Below are 13,675 nucleotides of genomic sequence, written 5' to 3'. Positions count from 1 at the left end.
GGAAATGGAGGAAACAGTGGCTGATTTTATTTTGGGGGGGCTCCAAAATCACTGCAGATGGTGAATACAGCCATGAAACTAAAAGACTCTTGTTCCTTGCAAGAAAAGCTATGACCAACCTAGACAGCATATTAACATGCAGAGACATTACTTTGCCAACAAAGGTCTGTCTATTCAAAGCTATGGTTTTTCCAGTAGTTATGTATGGATGTGAAAGTTGGACTATAAAGAAAGCTGAGTGCTGAAGAATTGATGCTTTTGAACTGTGGTGTTGGAGAAGACTGTTGAGAGTCCCTTGGACAGCAAGGAGATCTAACTAGTCCATCCTAAAGGAAATCAGTCCTGGATATTCATTGGAAGGACTGATGCTGAAGCTGAAACTCCAACATTTTGGCCACCTGATACAAAGAACTGACTCATTTGAAAAGACCTAGATCTGGGAAGATTGAAGGCAGGAGGAGAAGGGGATGACAGAGGATGAGATGGTTGGATGGCATCACCAACTTGATGGATATAAGTTTGAGTAAGCTCTGAGAATTGGTGATGGACAGGGAGGTCTGGTGTGCTGCAGCCCATGGGGTCACAAAGAGTCGGACATGACTGAGTGACTGGAATAAACTAAAGGTGTACACTAAAGATGCACATGTGATGTGCATAAACTATAGAGTTAGGATATGTTATTAACAAGACACTGTCATCTACACCCACGGTGCTTCTGTGAAATTGTGAAGGTTGTTCAAAATTTTCACCAGATCTTTAAAATTAGTTGCAGTGCATAATATCCTCTGGGCTTCCCATCTAGATAGCTCACAGGGACACTCTCTTCTCTCTTTCTCTATCCCCAGGGTATGTGATAATGAGGGCTGGGGAGCCAATCCTAGCAGGAAATAGATTAAATATCCTTAAAAGTTTTGCAATGGGAGCCCCATGCGGTTTCATAAAAATCAGGGAGTTAAACATCCACCCTCCAGTTTCACCATGTCCCCAGAGCCTTGTGCCAGGGGCACATGTTATAAGGCCTGGAACTTCTGGATCCAGCCTTGGTATGTAAGGAGTCAATATAATGAGCAGGTGTTTGGTGCTGAACTTTAGAACCAAGAAGAGGCCCCCAAAGTCTCAGCCTGAGCTTTGGAGACAGAGAGGAGAGAAGGGGCTGCAAGTGACAGGAAAGGCTGTCGAGGGTGCCTGCCCAAGAAGGTGACTTCTGCCGTCAGATCTTGCTGACTTTGTAGGCAACCTCAGGTTTGGGTTTAGCCCTACAACACCTCTCTCATATCTGCTTAGTTCCTTAGTTTCCTGCTCAGAGGGTTGGGTCACATGTGTAACAGTAGGAATATTGCTGAGATCTGGGGAGACAGGCCAGTTAAGTAGGCAAAACTGAGGTGTAACAATAAGATGAGTTAAGTTACTATAGGTTCCATATCTACCTCTTAGCCTCAACAAGGTTACAAGAGTCAGAGATTATTTCCAAGAAGCAAAGAGTGGTAGGAAGTAATGTGATCCTCTGAAGAAAAGCTAGGCTGTGATATAAAAGGACATTTCCTGGAATGACCACAGTGTATGACTAATGGAATTAGAAGTGATCACTGCAATTGTTTAAGTCCCTCTAGGAATGATCTCCAAGCACAGCAACTGGGGCAGAAAGGCCATCTGTTAAATCTGCCACCCACCTCTACCCTGGACAACTGATTTTTGTCCAGTCGGGAACAATAACGTTCTCGGCAATCCTGAGGATGAATACTCTAAAGATACTTTAACTAAGAAGAGTTTAGCATAGTCATCTTACTGAAGTCTCTTCAACCAATCTTTTCCAAGCAGAGATCTCCTGGCTTCACTATTCTGAATTTTCTTTTATGTTCAAGTTCCCTACTTCCTTTTTTCCTCAAAAATCCTCTTGCTGATTCCTGTTCTTCTCTGCTCCCTTAAATTCTGAAGTACAAGCATTGATTCCAAAGAGTCCGTCTTGACTAAATGGAGGTAGGCACCCAGACCTTTGATATTTCTCTTTATCATTTTTCATTTAATCTCTACCCATTTCAGGCTGTCTCAGGCTGGATTTGTTAACCTAAACACTTCTGAATTTCCAGACTGTGCCTTGGAGTTCCAGAGATTTAAGCTTGAATCCCATTTCTGCTGCTGATTGGCTGTAAGACTTGAGGCACATTACAAATTCTCTAAGCTTCTCTTGCCTTATTTGCCAAGTGAGGCAATAATATTAACTTGCAAAGCTTTTCTAAGGTCTAAATTCTATTTCACTTGCCATGTTCTTTGTGCAGTGGCTGGCATATAGCTGATGTCCAAAAAATGTGTTCTTTCTTCTTCACCATCCTACCTCATTTTCATGTCAAAATATTTTCTGCCTTAGCTTTTATGAATTTCATTGTTAACCACCAGGTAACTTGCCTGTCACCACATAGCTTACTTGACATGTAAGTTTACCGCAGCTCTTCTGAATTATTTGATAAATAATGTGCTGAGCACTGATCATGACCAAAGAAGAAACTGAGGAACACTGAGAGTCAACCTGACCTTCAAGTGAACAGTGAGTTCATGACCCTTACTGTTCATTTCACTGGTATTTGTAGCAAGAAAGAAAATGTCTGTGTATACAATTGTGTGTATTTCTCCAGGAAGTTTATTTATTAATTCAACTAAAGAGTCAGTACCTTCTTTTTGAAGGTCCATTAAGCCTTGATTTCATGCTAGTTGCTGATAGTTGACAGTGTTGTATGTAGCCATCATTTAGAGCTTGAAATCTAGAGAAAAATTAGATCTTGATTCAAATCCCATTTTGGCCATTTTACTTTGAGTTTGATCTTAGAAATGTAAAATTTTTCTCAGCCTCTGTTTCTTCACCCATAACATGGTACTGTTAATAGAACTTTATTCACAGATTTTTTAAGGAGATAAAACACACATGAAGTTAGTAACAGCTAGCTAAATAAAATTGAACTCTTACTCTTTCATAAAAAAAAAAAAAAAAAATTGCTGGGTACTTTCTGTGTCCTAAGGCACCTTCTAAGCACTGTCTTGACAGAAGTCAACAAAGCAAAACCCTCACCCATTTTGAGTTCACATTGTAGTGGGATTAGTAGTGGAAAGATCAATGCCCTGGAAGTCAGGAAGCTAAAATTAACACATGGTTTCCACCCTGTAACTATCCTCTTCTAAGTCTTCATCTTCTCATCAACAGAATCATCCCTAGCATTGTTGCCTTTTGTTCTCTGGATGCACTTGGACTCTGCCTTGTGATTGGGGTCATGGCCATGGTTGATGCTGCATCAGGGTCTCCTCCCACCTAGGTTCACAGTAGTTGAATTCATAGACTTATCAGGAATGGCAGTTTCTGACTATTTTGAGCATCAGAGCTTTGATTTCTTATCCCAGCAGCCAAAAGTAACTCTACAGACAGCTATTCCTATACCCTCCAGTTCTCTCTGGAATTCTGTGAGCTGAGTATCATTTATGTGTTTTCTGGATCAAGCTAAGCTTCCAAAGTAGGAAGTTCAAGGGAGAAAGTGAGAAGGTATCTAAGTTTACCAATTATACACAACTGGAAATTAAACAGAAAGAAGGAAGGAAAAAAGATGGAAGGAAGGGAAAAGAAAAGGAAGGAAGGAGGAAGGAAGGGAAGGAAAGAAGAAAAAAAGATAATGCAATAGGAAAGGAACTAAGAAGGAAAAGAAGAGAAGCTGGAAGAAAGGTTGAAACATTAGTGAGAGCCCCAGCAGAAAAGAGGCATATGAGGAAGTGTTTCTTTAAATACCTACTCATAAGAGGTAAATGAAATTAAGTATAACCAACTCAGATATCTGCTACAGTGAATTATACGTGCTGTCATAATGTTTCACAACTCTTAGCCTGAAGAAGCAAGGCAAAAAAATTTCAAAGAAAAGATTTTCTCTTTAAAAAAAAAACGTTGAGAGGAAACCAGGGACCAGAAGGAAATGACCTCTGGAGGAGTTAAATCTATTTGATTCTAACCTTTGTCTTTTTAAAAAATATCTTCCTAGGTGCAGTCACTAGCTTTTCCTCAGTTCATTGAGGTCCCTGGAGAACAGCAGCAGCATGTCCTCCACCTTCCTGCTGAGTGGCATTCCTGGCCTGGAGCACATGCACACCTGGATCTCCATCCCACTGTGCTTTATATACATAGTCTCCATCCTGGACAACTGCACTATCATCCTCATCATTAAAACAGAGCCCTCACTCCATGAGCCAATGCACCTCTTCCTGTCCATGCTGGCTCTGACTGACCTGGGTCTGTCTCTTTGCACCCTCCCTACAGTGCTAGGCATCTTTTGGGTTGGGGCACGAGACATTGGCCATGATGCCTGTTTTGTCCAGCTCTTTTTCATTCACTGTTTGTCCTTCCTGGAGTCCTCTGTACTACTGTCTATGGCCTTTGACAGCTTTGTGGCCATTTGTCGCCCCTTGCACTACGCTTCCATTCTCACCAACACAGTCATTGGCAGGATTGGCCTGGCTTCTTTGGGTCGCAGTGTAGCACTCATTATTCCTTTACCTTTTATGCTCAAAAGATTCCCATATTGTGGCTCCCGAGTCCTCTCACATTCCTACTGCCTCCACCAGGAAGTGATGAAGTTGGCCTGTGCAGACATCAGAGCCAACAGCATTTATGGCATGTTTGTCATCGTTTCTACAGTGGGTATGGATTCACTGCTCATTCTCTTCTCCTATGCCCTGATCCTGCGCACCGTACTGTCCATCGCATCCAGGGCCAAAAGGCTCAAAGCTCTTAACACCTGTGTTTCCCACATCTGTGCTGTGCTCCTTTTCTATACTCCCATGATTGGTCTGTCTGTCATCCACTGCTTTGGGAAGCAGGCACCTCATCTGCTCCAGGTGATTCTGGGCTTTGTGTATCTTCTCTTCCCTCCTCTGATGAATCCCATCATCTACAGTGTGAAGACCAAACAGATCCGCGATCGTGTGACCCACACCTTTTGTTCCTAGCTGGGTCTAATCTTAGAGGCACTGTTTTTTTAAATGTACCCTTACTCTTCTACTCTTTATAATATCTAATGTGCATGAAGTGGAAGAGATTGTTATTTATTTACTGAACAAATAAGAAGTCACAGCTGTCATGGAACCCTCACTGTGGTATCAAGGAAATACATGGCAATAGGACATGGTGGCTTGTATTTTCCAAAGAAGGACACAGGGTTATGTCTCATCCTCAATTCTCTTCCAGAAATGCCCGAGTCCTCCAAAAGGGGTTGGAATATATTGCTTCTCCCCTTGTAACTGGCTCAGACTCAGCAGCTTAATGGATTGGTTGCTGAGGTAGACTTCTGAGGCTGGGTCATATGAGGTGATATGTTACTCATTGATATTCACTCTCTTTCTCTCTCCCTCCTTTTCTGTCTCTCTTTCAATATGTATCTGTAGCTCTCACTCAGTGCTTGCTTTTGAAACCTGGCCATCATACTGAGCAGAAGCTCAAACCCCATGGAGAGGTCACATTTAGGTGTTTTAGCCAATAGACTCAGCTGAGGCCTCAGACTTGGTTGGATCATTATCAGCTACTAGTGTCAATAAATCTTCAAATTATTCTAACACCCAACCTTCCTGTCTTTCCCACTTGCACCTGGTGAAACAACCAATGTACTCTGAGTCCAGCCCAAATTGCAGATTTGTAAGTTAAATAAATATCTGTTTGTTTGTTTTGTTGTTGTTGTTTGTATGTATGTATGTTTTTAAGACACTACCTTTTGGGATTCTTTGTTAACCATACGTTAACTGTGTTCCATATGTTAACTGTGTTAAAGTGAAAAATGTTTATATAGAAGCTAAAAGAAAGATTTCTTCCTTCAGCTAGGGAAAGAAATGGAATGAAAGATTTCCTTGAGTTGGCATAGAAGGCAGCCTTCAGGGATGTATTGAAGTTATACAGGCAAACTGGAAAGTGATGGTCCAGCCTGAGAGAACAGCATTTGCTAACCTGACACAGAGGTGAGGGAGAGGACCCTGTCTTCAGGAAAATATCTGAAGTTGTTCTTATTGCCATTGTTCTTCCCTAGCAAGTCAGAGAAGAGTAGATAACATGGGGGTGGGTGGTGGTAAGTGGACTGAGGTGGAGGCACTGACCCTATCATTATAAGCCAATGAACTAAAAAGAGAGAATTCCTTACACCCTCCTATTTGTGCACTGCAGCTCTACTACATTGCTCCAGACTTTTTTTTAATGGATTTTTGAATTATACTTGTCAGAACAGTATTTGTAATTTTGACTTGGAGATATTTGCAAGGAAAGCAGATCTGGATAAGATACTACCAAGGGTAGTTTTGAACATCTAGGGGAAGCATGAGGATGTTGTGTTCCTGCATAGTTTTAGTTCAGGGTCTAGAAAGAGAGTGACAGAGGGCCAAGGATAGAATTCTCTACTAGGACCTTTATGTGGAGGCTGTTCTCTCTCACTGGAAGTTAGTCTCATTCAAGGCTACCTATCACATTTGGCATTTAACATTTCATGTGTCATGCCCCACTGCCAACCAGTGCTCCATCCAGTCTGGCATAAGAAAACTGTTTCCAATGACAGCTATGTGGGAACCTTCGATGATACCACTTGAAAGATCCAAGATTACTTATAGACAGCAAATAGAATATGTCCTTGAGTATCATGAGTGGTTTATGGATTGAACCCACTGCTCATGTGTTTCCCTCATTGTCAGGCAGGTTCTTTATCACTAGTTTCACTTGAGAAGCCCCCACAAAACTTCAAAACAATCACAAAGCCACTACAAATACTGAAGCATACATTGCAACTCCACATCTGCAAACAATACGTATGCCATCTACAGGCAATTTCAATCCTTCAGTGGGAGTCATGTTCTCTTATATCTTATAATGAATTAAAGAGTTATTGTGACATACTAGTCAGTAGAGTAAACTTGGAGTCAGTTTTGAGAAAGTTCTGCATTCTAACTGTGAACTTAGGAACTTTTTCTATTAAAATGAATCTAACAATGTCTATCCCACAAGGCTTTTTACGTAGTCCAAGTATTTTATACATATGTATATATATACACACATATATATATGAAAGTTTCAAAACAATTCTTAGCATGTTTTTTAGCTTCAAATAATTTTTAGTTACTTTCATTCCTAAAATAAAGCCTAATGACACAGAATAAAACATACCATGGAGACTGTGTAATCAGTCAGAGAAGAACCTCTGAAACAGCCCTGAGGTGAAGGAGAACCACTTCCTTCAAAAAAAAAAATGGAAAATTTTCCAAGGGGAATGTCCTAGCTGATTCTTAAAGAACAAGCAGAATTTAAGTAGACAAAACTCTGTGCTGTACTGTGCTATGCTTAGTCGTTCAGTGGTGTCCAACTCTTCACCACCGCATGGTCTGTACCCCACCTGGCTCCTCTGTCCATGGGATTTCCCAGGCAAGAATACTGGATTGGGTCTCCATTTCCTTCTCCAGTGGATCTTCCTGACCGGGGAATTGAACTGGGGTCTCCTGCATTGCAGGCGGATTCTTTACCAGCTGAGCTACCAGGGAAGCCCAAACTGTGTGAGTGAAGGAATGTTCCCTCAGGACACAAGTATTTGTTGAGTGTGTGTGTGTGTGTGTGTGTGTGTGTGTGTGTGTGTTTTCCTAGGCAGAGTCTGCATCCTAGAAACACAGTGGGCAAAATATTAAAGAAAGACTTTGTTCTTGGTTTATATTTTTGTTTTTTTGTTTTATTTTTAATTGGAGGATAATTGCTTTACAGCATTGTGTTGGTTTCTGCCAAATATCATCATGATTCAGCCACAGGTATACCTATGTCCCCTCCCTCTTGACTATCCCTCCGCCTCCTTCCCCATCCCTCCCCTCTAGGTTGTTACAGAGCTGAGAGACACAGACAATAGAAAAATCAGTGAGTAACCATTTCAGATAGCACCAAGTGCTCTGAAGGAAACCAAATGGGATGGTTCAATAAAATTCTAAATTATGTGAGATATGAAATGATTGAAAGGAAAAGCATTCCAAAAATGCAGAATAAATGTCAATGGTCTGAGGTGGGCAAAAAAACAAAGACAAAGAAAAAAACCCCAAAACTGAAAGGTTGTAGGAAAAACAAAAAGACCAGTGCCAGTACGGCTAGAGCTAAGTGAGTAAACATTAACCAGTGGAAAATTAGAAAGCAATAATTTGATATTAGATACAGGGGACAGGAATGCTAGGCAAAGCTGATGTTTTAAGGTCACTGTCAGAAAAGATTCCTTGATTTAGGCGAAACACAAGCTGGAACCAAGATTGCCGGGAGAAATATCAATAACCTCAGATATGCAGATGACACCACCCTTATGGCAGAAAGGTAAGAGGAACTCAAAAGCCTCTTGATGAAAGTCAAAGTGGAGAGTGAAAAAGTTGGCTTAAAGCTCAACATTCAGAAAATGAAGATCATGCATCTTCATGGGAAATAGATGGGGAAACAGTGGAAACAGTGGCAGACTTTATTTTTCTGGGCTCCAAAATCACTGCAGATGGTGACTGCAGCCATGAAATTAAAAGACACTTACTCCTTGAAAGGAAAGTTATGACCAACCTAGATAGCATATTGAAAAGCAGAGACATTACTTTGCCAACAAAGGTTCGTCTAGTCAAGGCTATGGTTTTTCCTGTGGTCATGTATGGATATGAGAGTTGGACTGTGAAGAAGGCTGAGCGCCAAAGAATTGATGCTTTTGAACTGTGGTGTTGGAGAAGACTGTTGAGAGTCCCTCGGACTGCAAGGAGATCTAACCAGTCCATTCTGAAGGAGATCAGCCCTGGGATTTCTTTGGAGGGAATGATGCTAAAGCTTAAACTCCAGTACTTTGGCCACCTCATGCGAAGAGTTGACTCATTGGAAAAGACTCTGATGTTGGGAGGGATTGGGAGCAGGAGGAGAAGGGGACGACAGAGGATGAGATGGCTGGATGGCATCACTGACTCGATGGATGTGAGTCTGAGTGAACTGGAGTTGATGATGGACAGGTAGGCCTGGTGTGCTGCGCTTCATGGGGTCACAAAGAGACAGACACGACTGAGCAACTGATCTGATCTGATCTGAGAGTTTAAAATGCTCTGAGGGACTTAGGATGAAGTCCTTTGTGTCTAATATTGTAATTGTTAAACTTTGCAACGTATGCAACCCAGAAATTATGGGAAAAGGGAAGAAATGAACTGCAACTTCCTGTGAGAATTCTGAGGCTCAGACTCCTGTGAAGACATTTAAAAGTACCAAAATCTGGTTCACTCATACTACTTATAAATATTCCATCACTATTTGTCAAATTAAATGCTCTATCCATAATGTATTCTTGACTTTATAATAAATTCCATACTGCACAGCTTTTCACTGTCCCCCCAGTCTTCCATTAAATGGTAAATGCTGTGGCATTGAGTACACTGTGTGTGCTTAGTTGCTTATCCATGTCCAACTCTTTGTGACGCCATAGACACTACCTTGCCAGGCTCCTCTGTCCGTGGGATTTTTCAGGCAAGAATATTGGAGTGGATTGCCATTTTCTTCTCCAGGGGATTTTCCTGACCCAGGGATTGAACTTGCATCTCCCGTGTCTCCTGCATTGCAGGTGAATTCTTTTACCTGTTGAGCCATCGGGGAAAGTCCTGAATATATTGTAGATGCCAATAAATACTGGTCAACAGTTTACTGCCTAAATATTCAGTGCTTATCTCTTGTTGTTGTCGATCAGTCACTAAATTGTGTCCGACTCTTTGCAACCACGCGGACTGCAGCACACCAGGCTTCCCTGTCCCTCACTATCTCCTGGAGTTTGCCTAAGTTCATGTCCATTGAATTGGTGATGCCATCCAATATCTCATCCTCATCTTATCTCCTATATATGTTAGATAGCTTCCCAAGACTTTCTCCCAGATTTGTTAAGTCTTTACACAATACACAATGGGGTTCATTAGGGGTGGCAACAACAAGAATATGTCTGCAATAAGGATTATAGCAAGGGGGCTTTTGTACTTGGCAAAGCGGTGCATGGCAGCCAGTGTAATGATGGGCACATAGAAAATGAGTACAGCACAGAAATGGGAGACACAGGTGTTCAGGGTCTTATGTCTCTCTGCCAAAGATGCAATGCTGAGTACAGTCTTCAGGATCAGTGTATAAGAAAGAACAATGAAAGCCAAGTCCAGCATAGTACAGAGAGCAACAAAAGAACCATAGATAACATTGATCTTGTTGTCAGAGCAGGCCAGCTTCATGGTATCCTGATGAAGACAGTATGAGTGAGAAAGGACATTCTTCTGACAATATTTCAATCTCCTTAGCGTGAAAGGAAATGGAAGCACTAAGAGAAGGCTCCTGGTGGCTAAAATCAGTCCCATTTTAGCAACTCTGTTGCTAGTGAGGAGAGAATTATATCTCAGGGGATTGTGAATGGCAAGAAAGCGATCCAAAGACATAACCAGCAGTACTGAGGACTCCATGATTGTGAACCCATGGATGGAAAAATTCTTGAGCAAAGCAGGCATTGGGTGAAATTTCCATGGCATTGAACAAGAAGATTCTCAGCATGGTGGGGAGAGAGGAGAAGGACAGGCCCAGGTCAGAGATAGCCAACATGGCAAGAAAATAATACATGGGTTCATGAAGAGGGCTCTGTCTTTATGATAAAGAGAATGGTACTGTTGCCCATGATGGCAACCAGATATAGGAGGCAAATGGGAATGGAGATCCACTCGTGGGCATGTTCCAATCCTGGAATTCCAATCAGAAGGAAAAGTTGGACCTCAGAGTTATTGAGGACAGCCATGAGAAGTGGGAATATGAACTCTTTAGCCAGATCTGAAATCACATAAACAAAAAGCAGTAACACTTTTGGATAAAGCTCAGTGTGGGACAGGAGTGGGGAGGGGCAGAGGGAGATGAGCAGTTTTTATTACACTATATGCAGAAGCATATATTTGACAAAATATTAATAAAAAGAAACTGCCAACATTTGTCAAAAAGCCTTAAACATGTTCATGTCCTCTAACATAGAAATTTTACTTACAGTAATTTATCCTAAGGAGGTGGTTTTCCAACATTTCTAGCCAAATATGAAACTCATGTCAAAGCAGAGCTGCTTTGATTGAGTTACTGACAGATACTCAGAATCTTTTCTACAGCTTTTCCACATGATCTTCAGTAGTTCTCCTGTACAGAGATCCCTGTAGATATCTACACTATGGTGAATATCAAATGCTAGAAAGCAAATTTATAAACTAATTTAATTCTTAAATTTATGATCTTGGTATTTATTATTCAATTTTATACATGAGCATAAACACCACTCTAGGCTCAAAAAATCATGAACAAGTATCTGTAATATATTAATATTGATGATATAGTGGTTTTCAAATGAAAAGCTAGGAGAAATGGAACATGGATACACCCTTGGGAGTTATTTATCCATAATGCCTTCATTTTCAAACACAAAATATGATAGTTTCAGCTCAAATACCTTTGGCCCACACTTCAAGTTATTATTTATTATTTCAAGAGAAAATGTTGAAGCCATACATTAGTATCATTTTCATCTTGTTTCTCTTGATCAATTATCTTATATTTTTATCTCTATGACTGAATTAGTCAAAGAAATTCAAAATGAAAAATATCCCAATCATTCCATTTACCTTTGTAAGGTAAAAATTTTAACTCCACCTATGCATTAAACTAAATTTTGGTTTTATTGTTAAAGTCTCTTACATGAATCTGAACAAACTGGAGACAGTGAATGACAGGGGAGCCTGAGTGCAAAGAATTGGACACAACTTATCAACTGATTAATGTCATTAAAAAGTTCAAAGATTATGTTTTCAAAGGTAAAATATACAGTCTTGCAGCTTATGAAATTTTTGAGCTTTAAGATATCCCAGTGTTGGATAATTGATATAAATTACCAGAGAAATACACATATTTAAGCTAACCATTATAAATCCCATTTGTATTTGGTAAGCATAATGAATACATGCATATGTAAATACAACTTATTAAAGTAATAATTTCAATTGTACAAAAATAATGGCAAAACACAAAAATAAAGGGAGAAACAAAGGAAGTCAAGAGTTCATGTGAGGCATTAACCTCATTAGAGAATTTATTTTAAAGTTCAAATTGCAACAGATGAAAAATCATCAGTCTCCAAGGGAAAATTTAGGGGACATTGGAAATCATTTGGCTAAACTGAAGTTTTTGTGAATTGATATTTTATTTTGTAATTCTTTAGAAGATAACCAAGAAAATGTAATAAATAGTCAGCAGCCCTTTGTTCATATTATATATCAACATTTTGGGGTATTTTCTATGCAGTTCTGTTTTGTCAGCTTGTAAAAGAGCCTCACCCACCGACTTGGAGCCCCTAAGCTGTTGGACAGATCTTATTTATCACCCATGATGGCAGCAAGCCTCCTGTCAAGTCCAAAGAAAGTGCATTTTGGAGATGGTAGTAGATTTTAAAATGCTGTAAATCTCATTCTGTATGTAATCTGTCAAACTTTGCCTATTTAGCAAATTTTATGGTGATCCTTCCACCCTAGGAGGAAATCCTCATTTCCCAAAAGCATATAACCCTTTCCTTTTTTGCTTTTTTTGACTAGGGGTATTGCTTTTGGTCTTCTGGGGAATATTTCAGCTGTGCAGTTTTTACTATAGTCTCTTCTATACTTTTATAATGTACTATTTTCATGTATACCTACCCAATCAAACCCCCATTATATACACAGACTGCTAAATACTGTAAAACATAGATGGGATTTTATTTGTCTTCACATATCTGCCATCAACATAGTTTCTATAATATGAAAGTTTCTTGGGAGGCATGCAAAGAGTGAATGCGAGTGGAACAAATATAAGACATAGAATCATTTCTTTGTGCCATCTCCCTTTCTTTTGTAGTGGTAAACAAGGGATATTTATGCTCAGTCCATTCACGTACATTTTCAGTGGTAAACTTGTTCTTACACACTATGCTTTTGAATACAGAGTCTGAACTTCAGGAAAAACAGCTCAAGAGAAATATTGGTCATCAAATCAGAAATATTGAACTGGTAGTTGATATCTATGGTCATTGGAATAGATGAGATCTGTTAGGAAACTGTGCAAAATACAAAATTGAAATCTCAGATTGAACCCTGAAGAATAACAAGATTGTTGAGAGCATCTTGCTCAAGAACATCCAGACATCAGGAAGAAAAATTAAGAGAGTGGGATAGAGTATACTCCCATGGAATATTTCAGGAGATGGTCATCAGTTCAAACATTGCCTAGATTTCTTAGAATTTCCATTCTTTAAGTGAAAAAAAATAAACCCTCAAGTCTGATACAGAAACATCTGGGTATATGTCTCATCTTTGCAGATTACCAGCTGTGTGAACTTGGGTAAGCTTCTGGTGTTTACTCTTCTGTTAAATATTGTAAACAATAATATCTATCTAACATAGTTATCTTAGAAAGTCTGATATAGTTTTTGCATACTGAATATATTAGTAACTATCAGCTACTATTAAATATTTCAACAAAAATTTCCTAACCATTTCTTCTTCACATCAAGTCCTAGACTGGCCAAAGAAGGTTTTTTATTTTTTCAGTTGACATTAAGGCTTGTTATTACTTTTCATATTATCCAATAAATGGGATCCTGCTAATATCAGA

General features: G+C 39.8%; 2 protein-coding genes across 2 annotated transcripts; one reads left to right on the top strand and one right to left on the bottom strand.

Moving 5' to 3' along the window:
- The first annotated feature begins 978 nt into the window (after positions 1-978).
- OR51G2 (olfactory receptor family 51 subfamily G member 2) lies at positions 979-4,977 on the top strand. Its single transcript, XM_070383091.1, has 2 exons — positions 979-1,043; positions 4,038-4,977. Exons 1-2 carry the CDS (start codon positions 979-981, stop codon positions 4,975-4,977), a joined length of 1,005 nt encoding a protein of 334 aa, XP_070239192.1.
- Positions 4,978-9,909: 4,932 nt separating this feature from the next.
- OR51A7 (olfactory receptor family 51 subfamily A member 7) lies at positions 9,910-10,796 on the bottom strand. The gene is given in 3 exon segments (XM_014481131.2): positions 9,910-10,488; positions 10,490-10,637; positions 10,639-10,796. Coding segments are annotated over 3 exon segments (885 nt in total).
- Between the last annotated feature and the right edge of the window lie 2,879 nt (positions 10,797-13,675).

Source organism: Bos mutus, chromosome 15 (genome assembly GCF_027580195.1).
Source record: "Bos mutus isolate GX-2022 chromosome 15, NWIPB_WYAK_1.1, whole genome shotgun sequence".
In the NCBI taxonomy this organism is placed as follows: Eukaryota; Metazoa; Chordata; class Mammalia; order Artiodactyla; family Bovidae; genus Bos; species Bos mutus.
This window is presented reverse-complemented; position numbering and strand designations above follow the sequence as displayed.